General features: G+C 41.1%; 1 protein-coding gene across 1 annotated transcript in view; it reads left to right on the forward strand.

Moving 5' to 3' along the window:
* Srd5a2 (steroid 5 alpha-reductase 2) overlaps positions 1–12,374 on the forward strand; it is a 33,580-nt gene extending 21,206 nt beyond the window's left edge. Inside the window, exons 2-5 of the mRNA XM_048353596.1 lie at positions 4,215–4,378; positions 4,977–5,078; positions 9,338–9,488; positions 12,308–12,374. Of these exons, the coding sequence (XP_048209553.1) occupies positions 4,215–4,378; positions 4,977–5,078; positions 9,338–9,488; positions 12,308–12,374 (484 nt within the window). The remainder of the gene's footprint in view (positions 1–4,214; positions 4,379–4,976; positions 5,079–9,337; positions 9,489–12,307) is intronic.
* Positions 12,375–23,572: the final 11,198 nt, after the last annotated feature.

Here is a 23,572-nt window from a genome sequence, read left to right on the forward strand (position 1 = left end):
CCCTAGGATGTGAATGTGAAGAGAAGCAAACACCCAGCAATAATTCCATGTCTGATGCTTTTTCTTGCATCGTGTCATTTAGTTGAATAGTAATCCAGTGAAATATTATTAACTTCAGGTTATAGATGAAGATAATTTGTTCAAAACCAGACTTATGAAGTAATAGAATCTGTCAAGTCAAAAATCTGTCCCTTTTCACTCAAGGAGTACTTGTTCTTTCCACTTCTCTTGTCTCACTTCCCCTCCAAGCGAAGGAGGACAGACACCCTGAACCTGACTTTACACTTTGGTATTAGAGATCCAGGCTCATCTCTCTAAGTCTGGTGAGGGGAGCAGTGATCTATCTGCCTTAGGTTCTGAGGATGCAACACAAGAAGCTAACTCTTCTTTCTTCTTCAGCACACTAATTCAGAGTTCAAGGTAGCAATGATCCAAGTGGCTGTAAGAAAAGATGGTAGCATGAGAAGGGTCAGCCATCTTGAGCCCATTTTTGGCATCCTCCCTGTTCTGATAGGGTTGGCTGTGTTCAAGCCAACAGCGGGGAGACATGGACCTTCTGACAAAGGGAAAAGGTGCAGGTCTTCAGGTAATCTTGGTGGTTCACATCTGTAAAACTTGGCTCACAAATAATGCAAGTTTAAAAAGTATTTTTACAGGGCTGGGGATATGGCCTAGTGGCAAGAGTGCCTGCCTCAAATACATGAGGCCCTGGGTCCGATTCCCCAGCACCACATATACAGAAAATGGCCAGAAGTGGCGCTGTGGCTCAAGTGGCAGAGTGCTAGCCTTGAGCAAAAAGAAGCCAGGGACAGTGCTCAGGCCCTGAGTCCAAGCCCCAGGACTGGCCAAAAAAAAAAAAGTATTTTTACATAGGATTATCTATTATTTTGTGCTAGAGATTGAACCCAGGGTCTTATGCATACTAGGCAGTTGTTCTACTGCGGAACTTCATTCCCAGCCCTAGATGATTTCATCTGCACAGAAATCTTGTGTGGTGACAGGCAAGGAAGGACCCCATTTCAGGGTAAAGCAACACTCACCTACCTTGTTCAGTGTTTTCCCCAGGCTGTCTGCTTTTGGTGACAGACCTCCAAGGCTTAAAAATTACAAATCCATATCCAAAATACAATTGTGGGAGAAAACCTCATAAAACAACCCCTCCAAGCTAATTATCACATGAACACTTAGAGATGGGTGAGAATTGGCAGGCGTGTGTGTGTGTGTGTGTGTGTGTGTGTGTGTGTGTAAGAATATGTAATTTACAAAACCAAACAACAGCTCTTGACTTGCATCATTTTCCACTGATATAGCAGAGTACCTGAGATTGGGAAATTGATAGAGAATAAAGGTTTATTTAGCTCATTGTTCTGGGGACTGAGAAGTCCAAGAGCTTAGTAGTAGCATCTATTTAGCATCTGGTGAAGGCTTTCTCCCTGTATCCTGTCATGGCAGATGGCTTCACATGGAAAGACTGGACAAATGTGCTGGAGAGAGCTGCTTTTCTAACAAAACCACTCCCTTGATAGCCCATGAATCTATGGGTAGGTTAATTAATCACATCACAGAGGTCCCACCTCCAAATGCCATTAACATATGAACATGGGGGTCATGTTCCCACAAGAAAATCTGGAGGACACAGTTCAGACTATAGCTGTGCTGCAAGCTTTGGTATGGAGCCATCTGCATGGGATTCTCTGTCACATTTTGTGAAGTGTTGAGCTTAGTTTTGTCACGACTCCATGAGTCTCTTTTTGAGCAAACGTAATGGGCCTTGTTTGATGTCACAGATCCTAAATGTGACAGGACATTTTTTGAAAATAACAATTCATAATAGTTAGAAAGCTTTAGTGTAGGGGATGAGTTGTCAGAAGACCTAGATCTTATTCTTCCTCTGTCACCAGTTGTTGGGATAATTATGGACAGAATAGTTAACATCTTTGGGCTCCAGCTTTCCCAGGTGTAAAATTAAAAGAGTTTGCTAAGAAGATTTTTCTTCCCTTTAGATACTTATCATTTGGTCTCTTTAGCCTTCAAACCAGTATGATACCTCAGAGGGGTTGAATAGATGGGCTGTATTCCTAACTATGCATCATTTACTTTTTTATCTTAAGTTTCATTTGCTCATCTCACTGTAGACTCTTCTATCATTACATTTCTGGGTGCAAAGAAAGATTTTTTTCCAGTCATAAAACAACTTGTGAAATCTAAAAAGTAACTGATAATGGTTCATCTCTTTCCTGCCCAACATTTTATATCTCCTTTCCTTTCCTTTCCTTTCCTTTCCTTTCCTTTCCTTTCCTTTCCTTTCCTTTCCCTTTCCCTTCCCTTCCCTTCCCTCCCCCCTGCCCTCTCATTCCTTCCTTCCTCTCCTTTCTGTCTCTCTTTTCTTTCTTTTACTTCCTTCCTTCCTTGCTTTCTTTCAATTAAAAAATTAAATTTTTATTGTTATTATAAAGGTGATATACAGAGGGGTTACAGTTACATAAGTCAGGAAAAGAGTACATTTCTTTTTGGACAATGTCACTTCCTCCTTCCCTCCCTCCCTCCCTCCCTCCTTCTTTCCCTCCCTCCTTTCCTCCCTCCCTCCCTTCCTCCTTCCATTTTTTTGGTGGGTCCCCACTACTGAACCATACCAGTCCAATAATTCTTTCTTGAACTGTCTGTTAAACATTGTTTGCTGTTTTGTTCTAAAAGTTCTGTTCTTTATGTTAACCACTGTGTTTTTCATATCTTCTATTTTATTGACTTCCTTTTAAAGTGGCTTTTTCCTTACCTCAAAGAAATGAGGATACTTGTAGAGCTTATTTCACACTTGTTCTATGTGGCAATCACACTGTACCCGGTTTATGTGGTTCATTATTTATTAGACCTATAATTTGCATATTATATATTGTTGATGCTTCTCAGTGGTTGTGCTTCTCAGATGTCGTCTTCTCCTGAGAAATATGTCTGTTACTGAGTGTCAGATTAGGGTTAAAGTCCAGGCCCCAGTCAATGGTCCTCCTGATGAGCTTATGAAATAGGAGGAATGAGACATGGGGTGTGAACCCCAAGCACCACAGAACTGCTGCTCCCCAGTGTCATCCAGGCAGCTGGCTGTCATACTTCCAGAAGTGATACTGGGAGAGGAGACTAGGGGCAGTGTGTTGGTTTAGCGGTGGGATGTGTAGAATTCTGGAATGGAAGTCATAGGGTAGTTAGTTAGTTGGTACTTGCTTTCATCATGGTCCACCCTGGTAGGATTTCTGCATTCTAGTCAGGTGAGTTCAGGGGCCCCAGGTGACGTGAGCTGTTTCCCATCACTGTGGCAAGGGGCAGGGAGAGCTCTTCTCACTCATGGCAGAGAGGGAGGCATGGAAGAGTAGAACTGAAAGGTTCTTCATTGCTGTAGCAGGCTACCATTGCCTTAAGATGCTGCCACAGCCTCTACCCTCTCTCCAGGTTGCCATCTTCCATCTCTGCTGCTGGTTCTCCTGGATGTTACATAGCTATCCATTCTCAGGCGTTGCATCTGAGAGCAAGGAAAGCAATAACCAATGTTGGTTTGCCATTCTGAGTGGTATCCACAGAGCTGAGGGAAAAGGGAAATATTCAATCTGTGATGGCCTTGTGATTCCAGCCAGACACTCTGATTCTTCTATACTTCTTAGCTTTGAATATAAGTCATCTAAAGACCACGTGGATGATAGGATTTCTTATTGTATGGTTCATTTTCAAACTATTAGCTGTTTTTTCTTTGGAAAAAAAATTTAACTCAACAATTTAAGATGAAAAATATAGTTCCTTTTAAGGAAGTAGGGGTGAACTTAATGTGGCTGACTATTTGAAACATTTCCTTCCTTGTTTCACACTTCCTTTCCTTCCTTCCTTCCTTCCTTCCTTCCTTCCTTCCTTCCTTCCTTCCTTCCTTCCTTCCCTCCCTCCCTCCCTCCCTCCCTCCCTCCCTCCCTCCCTTCCTTCCTTCCTTCCTTCCTTCCTTCCTTCCTTCCTTCCTTCCTTCCTTCCTTCCTTCCTTCCTTCCTTCCTTCTCTTCCTTCCTCCCTTCCCCCCTCCTCTTTCTCCCTTCTCTCCCTCCTCCTTTTTCCTTTTCCCCTCTCCCTCCCTCCCTCCCTCCCTCCCTCCTCTCCCTCCCTCCTTCCTTCCCTCACTTTCTCTCCTTCCTTCCTTCCTTTTTTTCTTTTATGGAACCTAATTTTTTCCTTCTTGTGTCCCAGGACATTTATTTACTCCTTGCTCACTAGAGGGAGACCTTACCCAGCTGCTATTGCTTTCAAAGGAATTCTCTTCTGCATTGGAAATGGATTCCTTCAAGCCTACTATCTGAGTTACTGTGCAGAATATCCTGAAGAGTGGTACACGGACATGCGGTTTAGCTTGGGTAAGTGACTCTGACCACCTCTGATCCCCTCCAGCCTTCCCACAGTGAAAGTGCCCATTCCTTCTCCTCATCTTACTAGAGTAACCTTCTCATCATCACCTTCTCATCCTTTCATACCTCTTTTGGGGTCTTTCCTTTATATGGTATCCAGAGAGGCCAATTTTCCAAATCCTACCCCATTTTCTGCCATTTTTCACCTTATTTCCTGTGCTAGCCCCAGTGGCTTCATGCTGGCTTGGAGATTGTCAGGCTTCCCTGCTTGACAGCTTCTATTCAAGACTCTGTCTGTCTCTGACTAGAATGTTCTGCCCCTCTAGCCATGAAGCTTAGTCCCTCATGTTGTTTGGGTCTGTACCAATTTGTAACTCCTAGCCAGTTTATCTAAAAGAATGGAAGACATTGGTCATGGAATTTCCCCTTCATGTTTTGTGAGAAGATTAAAATCTAGAAACCTGGTCATCTACTCCTCTGCCAGAACTTGGAACCCTATCTTAGTACCATTCCTCCTCTTTTCATTTTTAGGTAAATCTTAGCTCATGTGAAAACCCCCCAAATCAGGACATATTTGTTTAATTTCTCTCTTTTCTTCTTTGCCTAGGTATCTTCCTATTTCTTTTGGGAATGGGAATCAATATTCACAGTGACTACATATTGCGTCAGCTCAGGAAGCCTGGAGAAATCACCTACAGGATTCCACAAGGTTAAGACCCCTGTGCTAGGGATTACCTGAATAAGTAACAACTAGAGAGGGGCATAGAAGGATTAAATGCACAACAAGCACATCCTAGAGTGTTCCTGACTTCCCCTGCTACACCTATGCCCTCCACAGCACATCGGCATTTCCCCTGGGAACCCAGAGACTCAAGACAGCTACAGGAGTCTGAAAGAAGGAAGATCACGGTACCTTGAAGGTGTGAGAGGGTGTCAGGCAGGAGTAAGGGAGGATAGATAGGCTACAACCTAGTTGAAATAGATAAGACATCATCCATCTATAGAGTGTGATCCTTTCTAATTTAGCACGTGCAGCTACAGATTTCAGTGTTACGTGAACATTACTGAGCATGGTTGTAAGATATACACTTTTATGCTTTTACTTTTGAAACTTTTCCCCCTTAAAAACCAAGACACAAACACACATGTTAGTCTAAGTCTACACAAAGTCAGGTTCATGAATATCAAGTCTCCCATCTGATATCTTGTCTCAATGGAAAGCCTTCAGGGACTGCCACATGCATGGAGCAGAGGGCTCCTATGATAATGTTTCTTGCTGGACTAGTTGCTCATGAGTGTTTTGTATGCAATGGTTTTGCAAGTAGAAGGAATGCATTCTTGCAACAACAATAAATATTACAGTCTGGTAACTAAGTAGAAGTATACTTTAAAATAATAATCAATGGTATAGTATAGTAAAGTATGTAAACTCACTATACACAAGAATCATTATTAAGTATCTACCATTATGTCCTGTCCATAATTATATTACTATGCTTTTCTGTAGTGGGTACTGCAATAGGTTTGACACCAGCATCATCACAGATATGTGAATCACATACTACGGAACAGCATTATGACAGCTCTGATAACATTAGGAGACAGGAATGTTTTAAAAATGATTTTAGGAGTTGAACACAAGACCTGCTTACTAAGGAGGCATTATACCACCTGGGCCACAGTGTCCACCATTTTGGCACTCATTTTTAAAAATAAGATCTTGCGGGGCTGGGGATATGGCCTAGTGGCAAGAGTGCCTGCCTCATATACATGAGGCCCTGGGTTCGATTCCCCAGCACCACATATACAGAAAATGGCCAGAAGTGGCGCTGTGGCTCAAGGGGCAGAGTGCTAGCCTTGAGCAAAAAGAAGCCAGGGACAGTGCTCAGGCCCTGAGTCCAAGGCCCAGGACTGGCCAAAAAAAAAAAAAAAAAAAAAAAAAAGATCTTGCTTTATGACCTGGCTGGCCTGGACTGTGATCTTCCTACTCATACTTCTCATACACCTGGGATGACAGGCATATGCTAACACATACAGCTATTGATTGAGATGGAGATTTGTGAACATTTTGCCTGGGCTGGCCTTGAACTGTAATCTATCCAATTTCAACCTTCTGAGTAGGTAGGATTGCAGGCATGAGCCACTTGCCTGGTGGTGATAGGAATTTTTGAGGTCCATTACAATCTAACAGGACCACAGATGTACAGGCTGCCTTAGCTGATGGAAATGTCATCATTCAGTCCATAACTGTGCATTTTTAAGAGATGAAGATGCAGCTATTTGAAATATTAATTATTCTCAAGAAATCGGTGTGGATTTGACAAAGAGGCAGGTAAGAATGAATTTCAATTAAATTTTGAACTTACTCAGGTGGATCAGTGTTTTCCATTCTTTAAAAAAAAATTATGGGGCTGGGAATATGGCCTAGTGGCAAGAGTGCTTGCCTCCTACACATGAAGCTCTCGGTTCGATTCCCCAGCACCACATATATGGAAAATGGCCAGAAGGGACGCTGTGGCTCAGGTGGCAGAGTGCTAGCCTTGAGCGGAAAGAAGCCAGGGATGGTGCTCAGGCCCTGAGTCCAAGGCCCAGGACTGGCCAAAAAAAAAAAAAAAAAAAAAAATTATGGCATACATTAGGTATGTAAAGAGAGGTTTCACTGTGACATTTCCATATATACATATACACAATGTACCTGATCAAATTTACCCCCCACCCTCCTCATCTCTCTTCCCCCTTTAAACAATTTCAACAGGTTTCGTTGTCCGATTTTCATACATAAATATAATTGACCCTTTTCACTTTCATTCACCCTGTCAGTTGGTCTTAACCCCTCCTTCAGATACCTATTTCCCAATATAGCCTGTTTTACTTTCCCCTAATTCTTTATGTAATTTTTAAAAGCATGTATTATTCACACAAAGGGATTTTACCATGGTAATTCACAAGTACATATATTGTAATTTAGTCAAATTAGCCATCTATTTCTCCTTTCTACATATAAACACAATCCTTTATTTATAACAAAAATGCTTTGAGGCTGGGAATGTGGCTTATTGGTAGAGTGCTTGCCTGGTATGCATGAAGCCCTGGGTTCAATTCCTCAGCACCACATAAACAGAAAAAGTCAGAAGTGACACTTGGCTCAAGTGGTAGAGTGCTAGCCTTGAGCAAAAAGAAGCCAGGGATGGTGCTCAGGCCCTGAGTTAAAGCACTAGGACTGGCAAAAAACAAGAACAACAACAAAAAACCCAACAACAACAAAAACTATGTGAATAAAAATGCCCTGAATTGTGACATGGTAGTATAATTTAGTGTAGATTGCAATCCTTTGGTTAAGGAAAATGACATAGCTATGAATTAACTATTTACTGTTAATGCTATGATAGCATCAACCCCCAACAAAAATAACAGAGTAGGTTGAGGAAACTATCCACTGCATTTAGAGATGAACTTAAGATATTCATTGGCGTAAGAGAATTTTGGAACAATGATCTTCAGGTACTCTTGCAACAGATTAGTGGTTCTTCTCATGCTCTGGAGAATTGTAGACAGGGAACCTGATACAATGAGTTCCTTGCGGGAAATCATTTTCAAGGGCTCTGATATTTTAAGTCCTCACTCAATAACTAGATAGAGAAGAGTAGAAGAAGGCTCTTAATTATCATATTGACAAAGTTTCTAACCTGGAGTTACAATAGACAATGATTTAAAATCAGAACATATAATTATAGGAAGAAAAAAATGTTTCAGTAAAGCCTTCCAACATGGGCCATAAAGTTGTATGGATTTATTTATTTATTATTTTATTAATTTTATTTTGTGTGGATATATTTAATATTAGAAATAGCTGATTTCTAGATACAGTTCTAAGAGAGGAATACCTGGTTGGATAGAATGAAATGTTTGACATCAACTGAAGCAGACCTCAGAAGCAGGACTATTGCAGGTCTTTCAGCTTTGATCAGAGGAGAGTGCTTTGTAGAGATACAGGTGCCATGTGGAGAAGTGATGAGCAAATACCCCAGGGGAATCTAATTACTTCTCACAGCTACTCAGATTTTTATTGTTTTAACGTAGTTACTGCACTTTGCATGATTGCATGTGCAATATACTGACTGATAGCATCCAGGAAAGGTGTGAAAAGGCAAAAGGCAGCCTGAAAATGTCCCTTCCTAGAACAAAACAAAAAGCCATACTTTCTTTTTCAATTTATTTCACCAACTATTTATTTATTATCTTTAGTTATACCAACGGGTTTCAGTTTGTCATGCCAGTTTACAAGTACAACACATCTTGATCTATGTTACCCCTTCATCAGTCTCCCTATCTCTCCCAAAGCCACCTACCCCTCACTTTGTTGAGTTCCATATTCACATACGTAGATCAAATATTATAATTGCATTTCCCCACCCTTCCTCTCTTCATTCATCTATTCCCTCCTCTTGACCTCGCTCCTCTCAACACCTCAATTTCCAGCTTTCTAGTATTCATTTTGATGAACTGGAAGTGAGTTGTTTAAAGGAGCTGCACAATTGGAATACCCACCTGCATTTACCACACTTCAGTTAAACATTTGACCCATTGTATATATTTACATGTAAATTTATAAATCAGGTCTTACCTCCACATATGAGAAAAAACATGTTTTTTTTTTTTCAAGTCCTAAAAGAACACTTCCTGCACCTTCCCCTTTGTCCTGTCCCAAGCCAGTTGTTAGAGATCTGACTGGAGTCCATCCAGCCACTCTTCAGTATTCCAGAATGGTCTAGGGCCAACAGGCTGCTGTTGTTTTTGTTTTCCTCTTTGCCCCAGGGGATTCTACTAAATTCTTAAGATGGTGGAAGGAGTCTTTACCCTATATTTGTTTTAGTTATTACTTGACTATGCCTTTTGGAAGAAAGTGGAGGGATATGAAGTTGCAGCAGTTCAGTTCTGAATACTGACTTCTGATTCTTCTGCACACAGGTGGCTTGTTTACCTATGTTTCTGGAGCCAATTTCCTTGGTGAGATCATTGAATGGATGGGCTTTGCCTTAGCCACTTGGTCCCTTCCTGCACTCGCATTTGCATTTTTCTCACTTTGTTTCCTTGGGATTCGAGCTTTTCATCATCATAGGTAAACTTTTCAATAGATTGGCAAGTATTTGCATAGCTTTCTTCTCCAAGCAGGCTTTTAGTTCATGGAGTTAGGTTTAGAAACCTACGATATTCATTAACATAAATAAATTTGGAACAGCAATATAGACTGTCAAGTTCTGACTTTTCAGGCTTTTACTCAAGTTAGAGTTTAGTAGGTGATAGTAGTAGTAATATTTCCTCACTAAGAGCAAAAATAAATTCATGTAGACAGAGGCGCCTGAGGTGACAACTGGAAAGCCACTGTACCTACCATCCTGAAGAGAATTTCCTAGTGAGGAACTTTGCGATATGCACATGAATTGTTTGACTGAGGCTTTATACCCCATGATGGTTATCATTTGGCATAAGTTAATGATCTAAGGTGCTTCATTTCCAAGAGCTTCACAGATAATTCTGAGGTACAGCCAGATTGGAGGGTCACTGAGAAAAAGCATTAGCTTGGTACTTATGTGGCTACCCTTTTGGGGGCCTTTCTTTTTTGGTTAGTCATGGGACTTGAACTCAGGGCCTGGGCACAGTCCCTAATTGTGGGCCATTTTAAAGGCAAAGTTTGCTACTAACAGATCAGGCATCCACAGAGCCCTATAAATGGTAGGATTATTTACCCTGGAATCTGTGCCTGTGTTTTCAGGCACTCCTTTCCTTCCCTTATCCCAACCCTCTATAACTCATCTAAAGCCCTCACTGGCCTCCTGGGAAGGTAGGGTAAGCAACAGTTTAGGGGGCAATTTGAGGACTGCTCCATCTACTGGTTGGCATTGGGATTTCAGGCTTTTAGAGCCTCCTCAAAGTCTGGTTTATAGCTTTAAAAATAAAAAAAAAATCAATTATAAAGGTACATACAGGGGGGTTACAGTTATGTAAGTCAGGTAAAGAGTACATTTGTTTTTGGACAATGTCACCCCATTCCCTTGCCCTCTCCCAATTCCCGCGGCCCCCCCCCCCCACCAAGTTGTGTAGTTCATTTTCAACATAGTATCCAATGAGTACCATTGCTGCATTTGTTCACCCTTTGTCCCTCTATTTCTGTGCTTTCCCTTACACTCCTGGTTTACAGCTTTACTAACCCCACTAGCCAGTGGTGAGGTAGAGACAAAAGAAAGTATCACTGGGCAGGAAAGGGTAACATATTAAATTGCTAGTTGCTTTAAACATGAATGTACGCTATAGATCTATTCACTAGCATGGCTTTTGTCAACAGAGCCAGATTACTGGAGACTGAGAGGGAGGGTATGGATGACTAGAGGGGATGAGATGGGACCAGGATCCTGAGGACTGCCCTCAAGCTCTTTACTTGGTAACTTAGCTTGGCAAATCATTCATCTCATACTTCTGAAGGTTAAATAAAGAACAGATTCTTTCCTTCTGAATGGAATTAATGAAATCAGGTCCGAAATGGATGAAGCAAAGTTTCCTTTTGATCTATTCCTGACATCCATGAGGTTTAGCAGGGGAGGGTGGAAGAAGGTTCGCATAGGAGTCAACATGACAGCTCTCCAACTTCCGGTGGGTCTGTTGCCCAGGAGAGGTAGATAGAATGGGCAGGGAGAAGACATCATTCAACACTTGGTGAGTCTCTGGGAAGGTTAGACTCCATTGTTTTTGGTCAGGGGAGGCACTTCAGTTCCATCAGAAGTTCCCAGCTGGTGCAATGACTAAATCCAAATGGAGGCCATCTGGTTGTTGTGCACTGCCAAGAGGGTGTCTTTTTTATAGGGCTGAAAGGGCTTTGTGAAGGCACTTATGAAACAAAACCAGGCATTTGCACAGGAGGCCACACACGTGGTGTCCTCTCCAATCACAGCACTGGAGACTTCTTGTATCAATTATGATTTTTTTTTGGTCCTCCAGTTCAAACTAGGGCACTTTTGCAGTGCATATTGTGTCTTAAGGGCCACCAGCTTCAACTAATTAGGAGGACAATCTGTTAAAAGGCTTTTTACAAGGCATATTAGTCTCCTTGGTCTGCTATAAGAAATGACGCCACCTTTGTGGCTTAACAGAACAGAAATTTATTCTCTCCAAGGCCCTAGTTTGGAATCAAGGTGTAACCAGGGTCATGTTCTTTGGGATGACTTGAGGAAAGAACCCTTCCTTGGCTCTTTGCAGCTTCTGGTAGAGATGGACCATTCCTACCTCTGCCTTGACTTCAAGAGACCTTCTGGGTATCTCTTGTTTCTGTCTTTCTTCTTCTAATGACACCAATCATATTGAACTGAGGACTCAGACTGACCCAATGTGACCTCATTTTATCTACAATGATCATTTTTCACCTAATAAGATTACATTTTCCGTTACTGGAAGTTATGACTTTGATCTCTATTTTGGAGAGGAACAAAACTGAACCTCTAACACAGGGCTATTTTAAGATTTCATGAAGGGATATTTTTCCAGAAATCCTGTCTATTCTCTGGGATTTGCCTTTGGGGGACTCTGGTTCCGTGTAGTTCTCAGCTGAACTCACATAGATATTTCTTCCTGGCTATTATATTTAAAAAATTCTAATTAATCCACACAACATTAACTCTGACCTTTTAACATCTTTAAATGTAAAATGTAGTAATGGTAAGTACATTCATAATATTGTGGACATCCATCACCACTACCCTCCAGCTGTTACTTCCTATTTCCCAAGATAAAAAGCATCGCCATTTTCTAGGTACCTGCTGTAGAGAAGGGAAGAATAATGAGCAAATGTTCACCTGGAGTGGCTGGATGCTCATGACTGGGCTCACTTGTAACCAAGTTCCAAGATGGCTCCACTGCATTTAGAATGATCACTTTCTTGTCTTTCAGGTTCTACCTCAAGATGTTTGAGGACTACCCTAAATCTAGGAAGGCCCTTATTCCATTTATTTTTTGAAGAAACCAAATGGAAAAGAGCCAAGCTTCTGCAACACCAATGGAAGCTCTTAAGTTGCTGAAACGTTAATGGAAACTCTAACTTACATATATATATATATATATGTATGTATATATATATATGTATGTAAGTCTATACACACAATATAAAATATAAAATAGTAGGTCGCTTGGTGCCTTGCCAGCAGCTTGGGAATGCTGAGTAGTGCCTGTTTACAATTTACAATTGGTCTACTAGGGCACTCCATCCAAATTTCATCCTACTGGTTCTTCCACAAAGCCTCTTCCAATTAAGCTACATCTAGAAAGTGCAAACCTTCCCCCATGTTTTTTTTCCCCCCATTGAATGAGCTGAGTAGATGTGGCTTTTCCTCTGTGTCAATGTGAGTCAGCTTTGGAGACCGGGCTGAGGCAGGCCTTGTGGAGCTTATTAGGGGAAGACCTTTCATCCTGATGCAGGCTAGCAGAGATGCAAATTCTGAAGTCAGAGACCCAGAGCACACTCACTCCTAACGGAAGACCTAGCCACAGCTTCATTTTTACTTAGAGAATTTAGGAAAGAGGTGAAAATGCAGATCATCAAAAAAGAACCCTCTCCTCATATTGCGTGTACTGACACATGGACCTCAGTTTGGTTCTGTGCTGCACTGATGAATACCTTATTCTTCCAGAGGATTCCACAATCTGCATTTGAGATGCTCTAGTCTGACCCAGGAAATGGGTTGGATTTTTCTTGGAGGTTTTTCTGACCACAAAAAGAAACATGGCTACAGAGAGAGTAAAGAAATGTTTTACAATAGACATTGCAAACTCTCATATTTTGGGGAACTAATGGGAATATACAAATAATGAGAACATGTCAAATAAGGGAAACAAATGAGTCTCATGTGCTATTTGCCTCAGTGAGACACGAAGTACATCAGAAGCCTGGAGCAGCAGCATCCTCCTGGAGTTCCTTCATCTCAGTGCTGAGAATCGATTCAAGAAGATGTATGCCACGGCTAAGTTGGTCATCTTCCCTCACACGTCTCAAAGGCAGAAGCTGAAAACTACAGACAGATACACCTGGGCAGAAAAGAGACCAATTTCATTTAATGCAGACAGTATTAAACGCTTAGTTCAATTTTGTTTGCATTTCAATGGTCAAAATTGAAAAAGTAGGAAGTTTCTGCATCAGATGCTAGCATTCTAATTTCCTTTAAAAAGTTGAAGGGAAGGACAATAGATAGTCATGGGGGTTAAATATGAACAAAAGATATGACACACACAAAAATGTCATAATGAAACCTACTACTGTGTACAGTTACTATGTGTTAAAAAGTTGGAGGATCCCCAAACATCCTGAATAAGAACTTGGGACTGCATAGCTAGCTAGCCAGCATTTGAGTTTGTCACCACCCAGGACTGGATCACCTTGTGGACAGCCCCGAGATACTGGCTTTAACAAGGGGCCAAGTACTCACCTTCAGAATATCTGAAATATTTAGATATCTGAATGTTTTCAGAATGCCTGAAAATATTTGTCTCCTCAACCCTTGGTTTGTGGTAAGCATTAGCCCCTGTTCAGTTTGAGAACTAAGCACCAGGTTTAGCAAATGTGATGCTAAGTGCAGAAATTCCCTGTGTAAGATACTTTGATCAAGAGACATCTGCAGCTGGGGTAGATTACTGAAAAGTACAAATTGCAATGACACAAACATGTGTTTTGCTGTTCATTAACGTCTCTCAAATCCTGACTGTTAAAATTATTTGGGTAAGATCCTGAGGCTTCTAGAGATTTTTTTTTAAACCACAATGTATTCTGTTGTGTTTTGTTCCTTTTTCTCTGTCGGTCTTTGGTGTTGCTTTCTCTCTTCATTTTGTGAGCCTGAAATTAAGGCCTTTGAGCAGGAAATAAGGAATGACTTGCAGATCTTCTCAATCATGGCCCACAATTCCAAGGAAGTACAAGAAAGATGCAGGAAAATGTGCTGAGGTTAAATATGTCCGATTTCAGGGGCACAAAGGGAGAAACATCACTGCAGTAAATATCTGAGACAGATCAACTTACACAGAGAAAAGGTTTATTTTGGCTCACAATTTTGAAGGTTTTAGTCCATGACTGCCTGGTCTCACTGCTTTTGACCTGTGGCAAGGCAGGCAGTACTTGGTGTAGGTAGAGCATGTTATGAAGCAATAGAATTTCCTCCTGTGTAGGGAAAGAGAGAATGAGAGAGAGAGAGACAGAGAGAGAAGGAGGAGGAGGAGGAGGAGGAGGAGGAGGAGGAGGAGGAGGAGGAGGAGGGAGGAGGAGGAGGAGGAGGAGGAAGGAGGGGGATCCTGGGACAAGCTGTACCCTTCAAAGGCATGCTCTTAGCAGTGTACTTCCTCTAACCATGGTCCACTTCCCAATAATCCATTTGTGTGTGTGTGTGTGTGTGTGTGTGTGTGTGTGTGTGTGTGTGTGTGAGAGAGAGAGAGAGAGAGAGAGAGAGGAGGAAAGAAGAGAGAAGAGGAAGAGAAGAGGAAGGCTGTCCACATCTCTCAGTGACCCAGAGACTTCTCATTAGGCTCCGTTTATTGAAGTTCTAATGTCTCCCAATGGTGCCACACTGGAGAATAATAAGTCCTGATACATGGGCCTTTGGGGGGTATTCAAGATAACAATAAGATATATCCCCAGGTGTAGCTTTGAGATCACCTGAAATGAGACTTTTAGTTCATTCTGTGATCCCTTATCTTACTGCTGTGTAAAATTCCAGGACAGTCCTTGAAATATAAAGAGTGCATGATAACAGTTAACTTTGTAGAGTTCCTTTCAATCTGGGCCCAAACTGCTATTGGGCAATAACGTTTCTGCCACAAGAGGGCACTTTTAAGAATTTTATTCAGATCAGTTCTAACTTATTTAGGCAACTGATATGCTTGGGGCAAAAATTCCCTACAAACTTCCTTTTACCATTTCAAGTTAGCATGATCACAGATTTCTTAATCAAATTTGATATAGAATTAACTCCACATAATTGGAAAAAATCTTACCTTGATAATTGAGGTATTTTTAGTGCTGTAGGGCCATTATTTTTTAAAATCAGTTTTCTTTGTTTAAAGCTAGAATATACATACTTGTATTAAATACAATAAAAGTCTGAATGTGTACTGATCTGTAGACCGATTTCTGCTTATTCCTCATAAAAATAAAGTGCTACAGAATAACGTTTCTGTGGAGTGGTTTTGGTTAAAATGTAATGGTGAGGTAACAAAATGTTTTGTTTGGCTCTTCTTGTTTAAGATGTTTTCACAGAAAAAGTATTTGCTGCAAACTTTATAGAAGGTAAGTTTTATTTTGGGGGTTTTGAGGACTTAAACTTAAGAAGCTGAAAGTAGACTTAAAGTACCAAATAGCCCCACCCTTTGTAGTACAGATGGAGACTCAGAGACCGAGGGACTTCAAGTGCTTCCTGCAGGCTCATAGCAGTCTTAGCCCCAGCACATCTTGTGTACTGAAGGGGACAGAAGCCCTTTTTATTGTTTTGTTCTTCCCTAAGGCACAGCAGATTTCCATAAGGAAGACCCAGTAGAGCCCAGTGGATTTGAACCCACTCCCTCAAAGACCACTTGTTGAGCATTCACTAAATAAAAAGGATTAGTGGGGATTGACCCCAGGGCCCCTCTTCATGGTAAGCACATGCGCCCACTCTGAGCCCCACTTCCAGTCCTAGGATGTTGAATTAGACACCATGCTGGTCCTTCAGGAACTGTCAGTTAGAACTCAATAGAACTCATAGGGAAAAAAATGGACAGAGCTTGAGTGTTGGACCACAATTCATCTATACACCTGTTTTTGTGTGTGTGTGTGCATGTTTGTGACTAATCCATTTCTCTCACTCAGTTGGAGGATCAGGGCTGATGTCCTTCTAAATCTATTTGACAGAGTGGATGTTTTGATATGTGTTCAATGGGTAGAAGGTTTGTACTTGAATATCCCCTTACATCAAGCTTCCTTCTGAAGGAACAACAATGGCTCCACGATTCTAAAAGGGAAAAGAGCTCTAATGGGAAATTACAAGCACATAGTGATTTAGGAGGCCTAAACTCTTCCAAGAATAAATAAATAAACCCATCATTTTATAGCCCTGTAGTTTTATAATAGCTATCTTGACTTTCAGTGGTTACCTTGTGGTGATTGCATTAAGAGGTAGATAGTTGTTGGAACTGAAGAAATGGATCTATGGGAAGTCGGTTGTTTTCCTGTCTGGCCTTTGATTCTCTAACAGCCTGTGGGCAGAAGCCCAGGCAGGGCAAATAAGTAACAACAAATGCACCACGAATCCTTTCAGAAAAGGCTGCTGATTGTTTTATAGCAGTTATACTATCCTATGATGAAAGACAGAGGCATGGAGCCAGACAGCAATAAGAATGCTCGAACAATGTAATAGTTCTTTGAGTGGATTTCAGTTCCAACAAGATACACATTCATGATTCCCACACAATCACTGAGTTGCAATCTTACATTATTTGCATTATGTCTCATTTCTTCCCATCAACCTGGGCTTGGGATTTGGGTGACTAGAGATAAGTGGTTGGGGAAAGTGAGGGAATGCACCAAGATGTGTTGGTGTTCCTTTTGTTCTGAGCTTGTTGAGTTCTGGGTTTGGTTTTGCTGAGCAGGCAGTGTCTGTGTAACCAGGAGTTTTCATTCAGAGCCAACTCTGCGTTTCAGAGATGTGAAGTTTGGCTACTGGCCAAATGAAGAGATAGGTCAGTGGTGAGGGGCAGAGAAAGGCGTATTACGTGGCATGGGCACCCTGCAGGGAGAGGCAGAGGAAGCACTCCACTCTCTCTTTGGGGATTCTGACATGAGCTTCAGGTTTTCATAGAGGAACAATTGGGACAAGGAGGTGAGAGATATGCATAAGTATTAGAGTTCTGGTCACAGGTTTGGTCCGGTCGTTCATCATCTTGGGATAGTGAGGTGGTCCCTAGTCATGATAAGAAAGGCATTGCTTCACTCTTATCAGAAGATGGTATTGATTAGTCCTACCTTTCCTGCATCCAATGTGATATTGCAAGGGAGGGGAGGGAGAGAGAGAGAGAGAGAGAGAGAGAGAGAGAGAGAGAGAGAGAGAGAGAGAGACTTAGAGGAAAGAAGACAGCTTGGCAGAGATGCCAAGATGTTATTCTGCTTTTAGTTAATTTATGAGCCCAAGTAAGGAGTGAGTACTTTTAAGCAAAAGCCATTTGTAAGTACCTGTTATATTTAGAGGGATATGCACTACCCCTTCCCACATTGCAAACTGACAACAATGAAGGCAGATGGGAGGTTCTGTGGAGGACTTTTGGTGAAGTGAATCCAGGGGCCTTGAGCAAACTTCTCCCCTTTCCCTGTATCCAGATTGCCTGGTCACTTCCTTAGGCTCCCGGGGAAAGAAGTGAGAGAGAGAGAGAGAGAGAGAGAGAGAGAGAGAGAGAGAGAGAGAGAGAGAGAGGACAAACTCTTCTTAGAGCTCCTTTTTCATAAGAGGCTGGATTTCTTTAAACACAAGCCATATGGCTAAACCTAACAATGAATACTTTGTGTTTCTGTCAGCACACCTCATAAAGATGGTTTTTGGGCTGTGTAGTACTGACCCAGGGAGAAGGGGTGAAGTAATGGTTGTAAGAAGTAGGTGGTACTGTACAAGCCCCATGAGGCCCATTGGGGTAGGGGAGGCATCTATCCTGTTCATGGCCTTTGCTTCCCTTTACTCCGCAGGCCCCAGACCAAACGACTGTACCTTATAGGAGGTATGCTGTTTTCAGCACTGATGAGAAAGCAAACACCAATTAAATCTCATTAATTCATGAAGGGATACTTTCTTTTGTCACAAGTTCTTTCAGACACTCTTTCATTAAAAAAAAGATTCCTTGAGGTAGTTTATAAGAGGGTATACTATGAACAGATACGAAGTAGAGGTAAGCAAAAACAAGAATAATAAATAAAAATGAAGCTAGGGATGAAGCTAGGATGCAAAAAGTCATGCAGGAAGATCACAGACTAAGACCCAGACTTAACTTGAGTACTGAGTCATCAATGTAAAGAAAGACTTAGTTGTCAAATGCACAGCCTCCCTGAGAACACTAATCGATTAATGAAGTTATACATTCACAACTCAGTTATAAGTCATGAGCCCCAAACAGCTCATCTCTTGCCTTCTTTTAGCATGTGGCTTTACAGATTCGGCTTCCATAGAGATTCAGTTTCCAACCTATGAATTTTGGCATATACTCAAACTATATTATGGATGTGGCAAGCTTTTAGAGTAAGGTGATCTGAGTTTGAATCTTAACTGGGCTGCTTTTTAGCTATGTATGTTTGAGCAAGTAACTCATTTTTGTTTTCCCAGCCTGTGACATAAGGATCATAATATTTCCCTTACAGTGTTATTTAGGGTCAAAGTGTTATTGTGCACGTCAACTGTTTGTCATAACTGCAAGTTTATTATTTCCTTTCATTTATCTGGGCCTTCTATATACCTCCTACATTTCCCCATCTTCAAAATGTGAGAAAGGCTGTCTTTTCTATCAAAAGGGTTGCTCCCTTTCTGTCGATCTGGTGTGTCACTTTCTTCCTGTCAATCTTGTAAGAATTGTTTTTGTGAAAAGTGCCTTCTTTGGCCAGGTGGCTTGGCTCTTGTGGATTACATTGTATTCCTGCTATCCTTTAATTAAGAACTCCTCTTACAAGTGTTATGTGGTCCATGGATCAACAGTCAATGAGACACCCAGATAAAAAATTAAAAGAAAAGATTTTATTGAGCAAGAAAATACTGACCTGCCAGGACTGCAGTTTGGGATCTCATGATGCAGTCCGGGGCCATCTCAGAAGGCTGCTTATATACCTTCTAGCTTAACAACAGGGGCTCCTTACTTCCAAGAGGTGTCAATTACAGGGGCTTGTTGCTTCCAAGAGGTGTCAGTTACAACAGGTCAGGGAGTCTTTTTTTTTTGGCCAGTCCTGGGGCTTGGACTCAGGGCCTGAACACTGTCCCTGGCTTCTTCTTGCTCAAGGCTAGCACTCTGCCACTTGATCCACAGCGCCACTTCTGGCCATTTTCTGAATATGTGGTGCTGGGGAATCAAACCCAGGGCCTCATGTATACGAGGCAAGCACTGTTGCCACTAGGCCATATCCCCAGACCCAAGGTCAGGGAGTCTTGATCTTCACTAGAGACCATCTAACAACTAGGTGGTAAAACAGAATGAAACTCTGGAGGGTGTTACAGGTGTGACCAATACCTAGCAAAATAAGTTCAAAGTAAGTGGGTAAATATAACTAAATAACTTTACAGCAGGGGCCAGCTTTAGAAAAGTTTTATGTTGAACATTACAGAACAGAAAAAGTCTTACGGAACAGTATTACCAATACTTTGTTGTTGAAAGCTAGCATAGCAACAGATTAATTATCTTCATCACTTAGCAAGCTCACTGAATTTTAGTTATAGCCTGTTTCTGTTCATTAAACCACATCCTGTTGCTTGAGCTCAGCCAATCAGAGCACAGCGGCAGGGTCTGCTCTATTAGGGATAAAACTGCCTGCTCTGCCTTCAACTAAGCTTTGCCTTGCCAAATTCCTGTTGAATCAGCACCCAGCAGCCTGAGACATAGCTAACAATATCACTGTAACTGATCTTAGTACCCAGGATATTGTATATACATGTATTGGAACTAGGGATGGGAAAGGGAATAACAAAATTGAGAGAGAAAGGATAAAAAGACAAACCAATGTAACAGCAATACTTACAAAACTATGGTGTAAACCAACTGCACAACTCATGGGGGAGAGAATGGGGCGAGGGGAAGCGGGGGAAAATGAGGGAGGAGGAAAACAAGTAGGATAAAAAATATACTCACTGCCTTCCGTATGAAACAAAGAAAAAACAAACGAGGCCATCTGCCCAAATAAGAATAAAACTGCTGACTCAGTAACTGCAGCCCTGAGAAGTGTGAAAAGGTACATCATGTTTTGGCAGAGTGGAATTTAACCAATGCTCTGTTGTATCCATTGATGCTTGCCTGATAGGTCTTACAGAAAAACTATGAAAACTAATTTCGTAAGAAGTATGTGAACTGTTCTATTCTGAACTCTTTTTTTTAATTTATTTATTAATTGAACACAATTTGTTTTGACAAGGTGTTGTACAAAAAAGGTACAGTTACATAGTAGGGCAGTGTGTACATTTCTTGTGATATCTTATGCCCTGTTTTCTATTCTGAACTCTTAACAAGAGTCAACTCTAAGTCACAGAGTTTAGTCTTAGTTTGCTTAGTTTGGTGTGTTTGAGAAGAAAAGATTCAGCCACAAGAGGTTCTGAAACAAACAACTGGCTCTGTGTGGTAACACCAGATGTTTCTTATCAGGACACCCTGATGCTTACAGCTTGCTGTCAGATTTGACAGTATCTTCAGTCCAATTACTTCAAGCGCTCCTCCCCACAGCTATGCAAAAAAGAAGGAACATGTTCCTAAGGTTTACAGTGCTGTGCTTACTGGATACCCCAAGGACTTCTCCCTCTGGTGGCCACACATCTGCACAGCAATCCATCCTTTCCACCAATCAGAAGGGAAGGCAGAGGATAAAGGAGAGTTCACTATGTGCTGGGTACTATGGTAAGTGCATTTTATGTACAGTATGTCATATCATTATATGATGATAAGGTGCTGGGTGCTATGTTGTGTAATGAGAGCACTGAAGTTAATGAGACACATCTTCTAAGTAACGTGCACAATATTCTAAGGGTACAAATAACTAACCAAGCAAGGTAGACAAAGTACCTCATTCTAGGAAGAAAGGTACAGTGCTAGGAAACAAAGATGTAGACTACTCTCCATGCAAAGTCGGCACAGACTGGGAGAGAATTATTACAAAATCTGAATTGATTGGAATTGTGGCTTTGACTTTCACTGGAGGGCGTAAGTGTAGTGTTTAAGTGGCTAATGATCCCAGAATAACCTGTCTCCTACACTCTGATATTTCAGCTCTGATCACCAAGTATCCACAGCAGAGCTGAAACTGTCCGTATTCTGAATTTGTTGTCTTACAGTTTGACATTCAGGGTAGAGAGTTGGGAACTCAGGGCCTTGCTCAGATTTCCTTGTTCAGGTGGTGCTCTATCACTTGAGGCGTACTTCAAGCCTGCTTTGGGCTGGTTATTTTGGAGATAAGAGTCTCATAGATTCCTCTGCTCAAGCTAGCTTCAAACCTTGATCCTCTAGATCTCAGCCTTTGGAGTAGCTGGGATTATAAGCATGAGTCACTGGTGCTTGGCCAGAACATGTAAATGCAAAACTACATTTTTTTTTAAGTTTCCACAAAACTACATTTTTGAAAGCCTCAAACAAAAATTATATTATTAAACCAAGAATAAATACCATGCAAGAAAAGACTAAAAGTGCCCTTGAATGTACATGGGTTGGTTTAATGTTTCAGTTCCCTGGTAACAGGTGAAATCAGGTAATTGATCAAACTACGCTGAAAATCAAAGCAACTTTGCCAGTAATTTGCTAGTTTTTATTTACAGCCATATGTTTTCCATGTATAAAAATTTCCAGGAACTTTTTTTCTCAAGGCTGTTCACTTACTTAGAAAAGTTTATCTACTGCTCCCTGCTTCCTCTCATATATAAAATTTGGGGGCATATATTAAGAGTAGATTTATTTTCAGAAGGTCTGAATATGTATTTTTTCTCCTTTTCACTACACTTAACTGTATTACATAAATAGAGATGTGACATGAGCCAAATGCACTCTGATTTCAACAAAATAGCATCTCTACAGACACTGAGATATAAGTATACAATCAAATGAAATCAGCTCCACACTGCATTTTCCCCTTTGAACAACTATATTTCAAAGATCTCATTACATTTGTCAGAAGGAGAAATTGGCTGCTTCTATATTATTTCGGACTGAACAGGTAGGGGAATTAAACCATGTCTCCTTAACATAACTGAACCCAAAGAATCAAGTTTATCTCAAATGGCACTTCAGTTTCCACTTTGTTTTTCCTTTGGCTGAGTATACAACATAGTTGACTCTTTTTTTTTTTTTTTTTACAAAGTTGGCTCTTGATTCAAGAAGAAAGGGAGCTAAAAAACAGTGAGCGTAAGTAGATACTAGATGACAGTAGAAGAAAACCATGAAAAGAAACATTTATTGAGAAGTCATTACAATGTGGTATTTTGTGTATTTTTATCACATTTGGTGTCATAAAACCTTGGTAAGCATGTACTGTGTCCTTATTATTGATGGAAGATATAAGACTTTGAGATACTTTATGATGAGCTACCATTCTATCCCATGTCTGACTCACTAGCCTTTCTAATGTCCCATACTAACTGAAACACAGGGAAAGAGAGATGAAACAAGTTCCCCATTCACTTGGGGATCTGTTGAGAAGTTGGTTAAGGGAGATGTTGGTTTTGAGGGATGAGGGTGAGGATGACAGATTAGGAAGTGCCTGTTTAAGAAGCTGAGAATATAAGTGGTTTACTATTGTCGTTGTTAGTTTCAATGTACCATCTGAAATTATGCCACTTTCTTCTGTCCTTTTTCCCCAGGGTTTTACCCCTGATGTCACTGTTACTGATTTCGGTACCCTGGGTATTGTATATATATATGTTTATGGGAACTAAGGAAGGGAAGGGGAACATCAAAATGGAAAGACAAAGGATAAAAGATGAACCAATGCAACAGCAATACTTGGATCTGGGCTGGGAATATGGCTTAGTGGTAGAGTGCTTGCCTAGAATGCATGAGGCTCTGGATTTGATTCCTCAGTACCACATAAATGAAAACAAAAATAAATCCATGGTTCTGTATAAAGTTAACAGGGGAGTGGCTATAGAAAGAAAAGAGACCCAGGGAACTAAGGCCACTCTGGCTTTTGTGTTAAGAATTGCTATTGAGGGATTGGAGGCATGGCTCAGTTGGTAGAGCGCTAGCCAATGAGTGAAAGTGTCAGGTTCTGACTTTTACTCCAGGTCTTGGACCTAAAAAAAAAAAAGAAAAAGAATTGCTACTGAGCCATCTTGTTATCTTGGAGCCATCTCCACTTGTACCACACATTGTGTTACCATCAATAACCCATTTCAATCATTTTCTAGCCTCTCTCTGATTCCAATCACAATGATTAGGTAGTAGCTTCTAACTACTTGCACTCTTGGCCTCTTGTTTTCCATTTCT

The sequence above is a fragment of the Perognathus longimembris genome, chromosome 8, assembly GCF_023159225.1.
Source record: "Perognathus longimembris pacificus isolate PPM17 chromosome 8, ASM2315922v1, whole genome shotgun sequence".
NCBI lineage: Eukaryota > Metazoa > Chordata > Mammalia > Rodentia > Heteromyidae > Perognathus > Perognathus longimembris.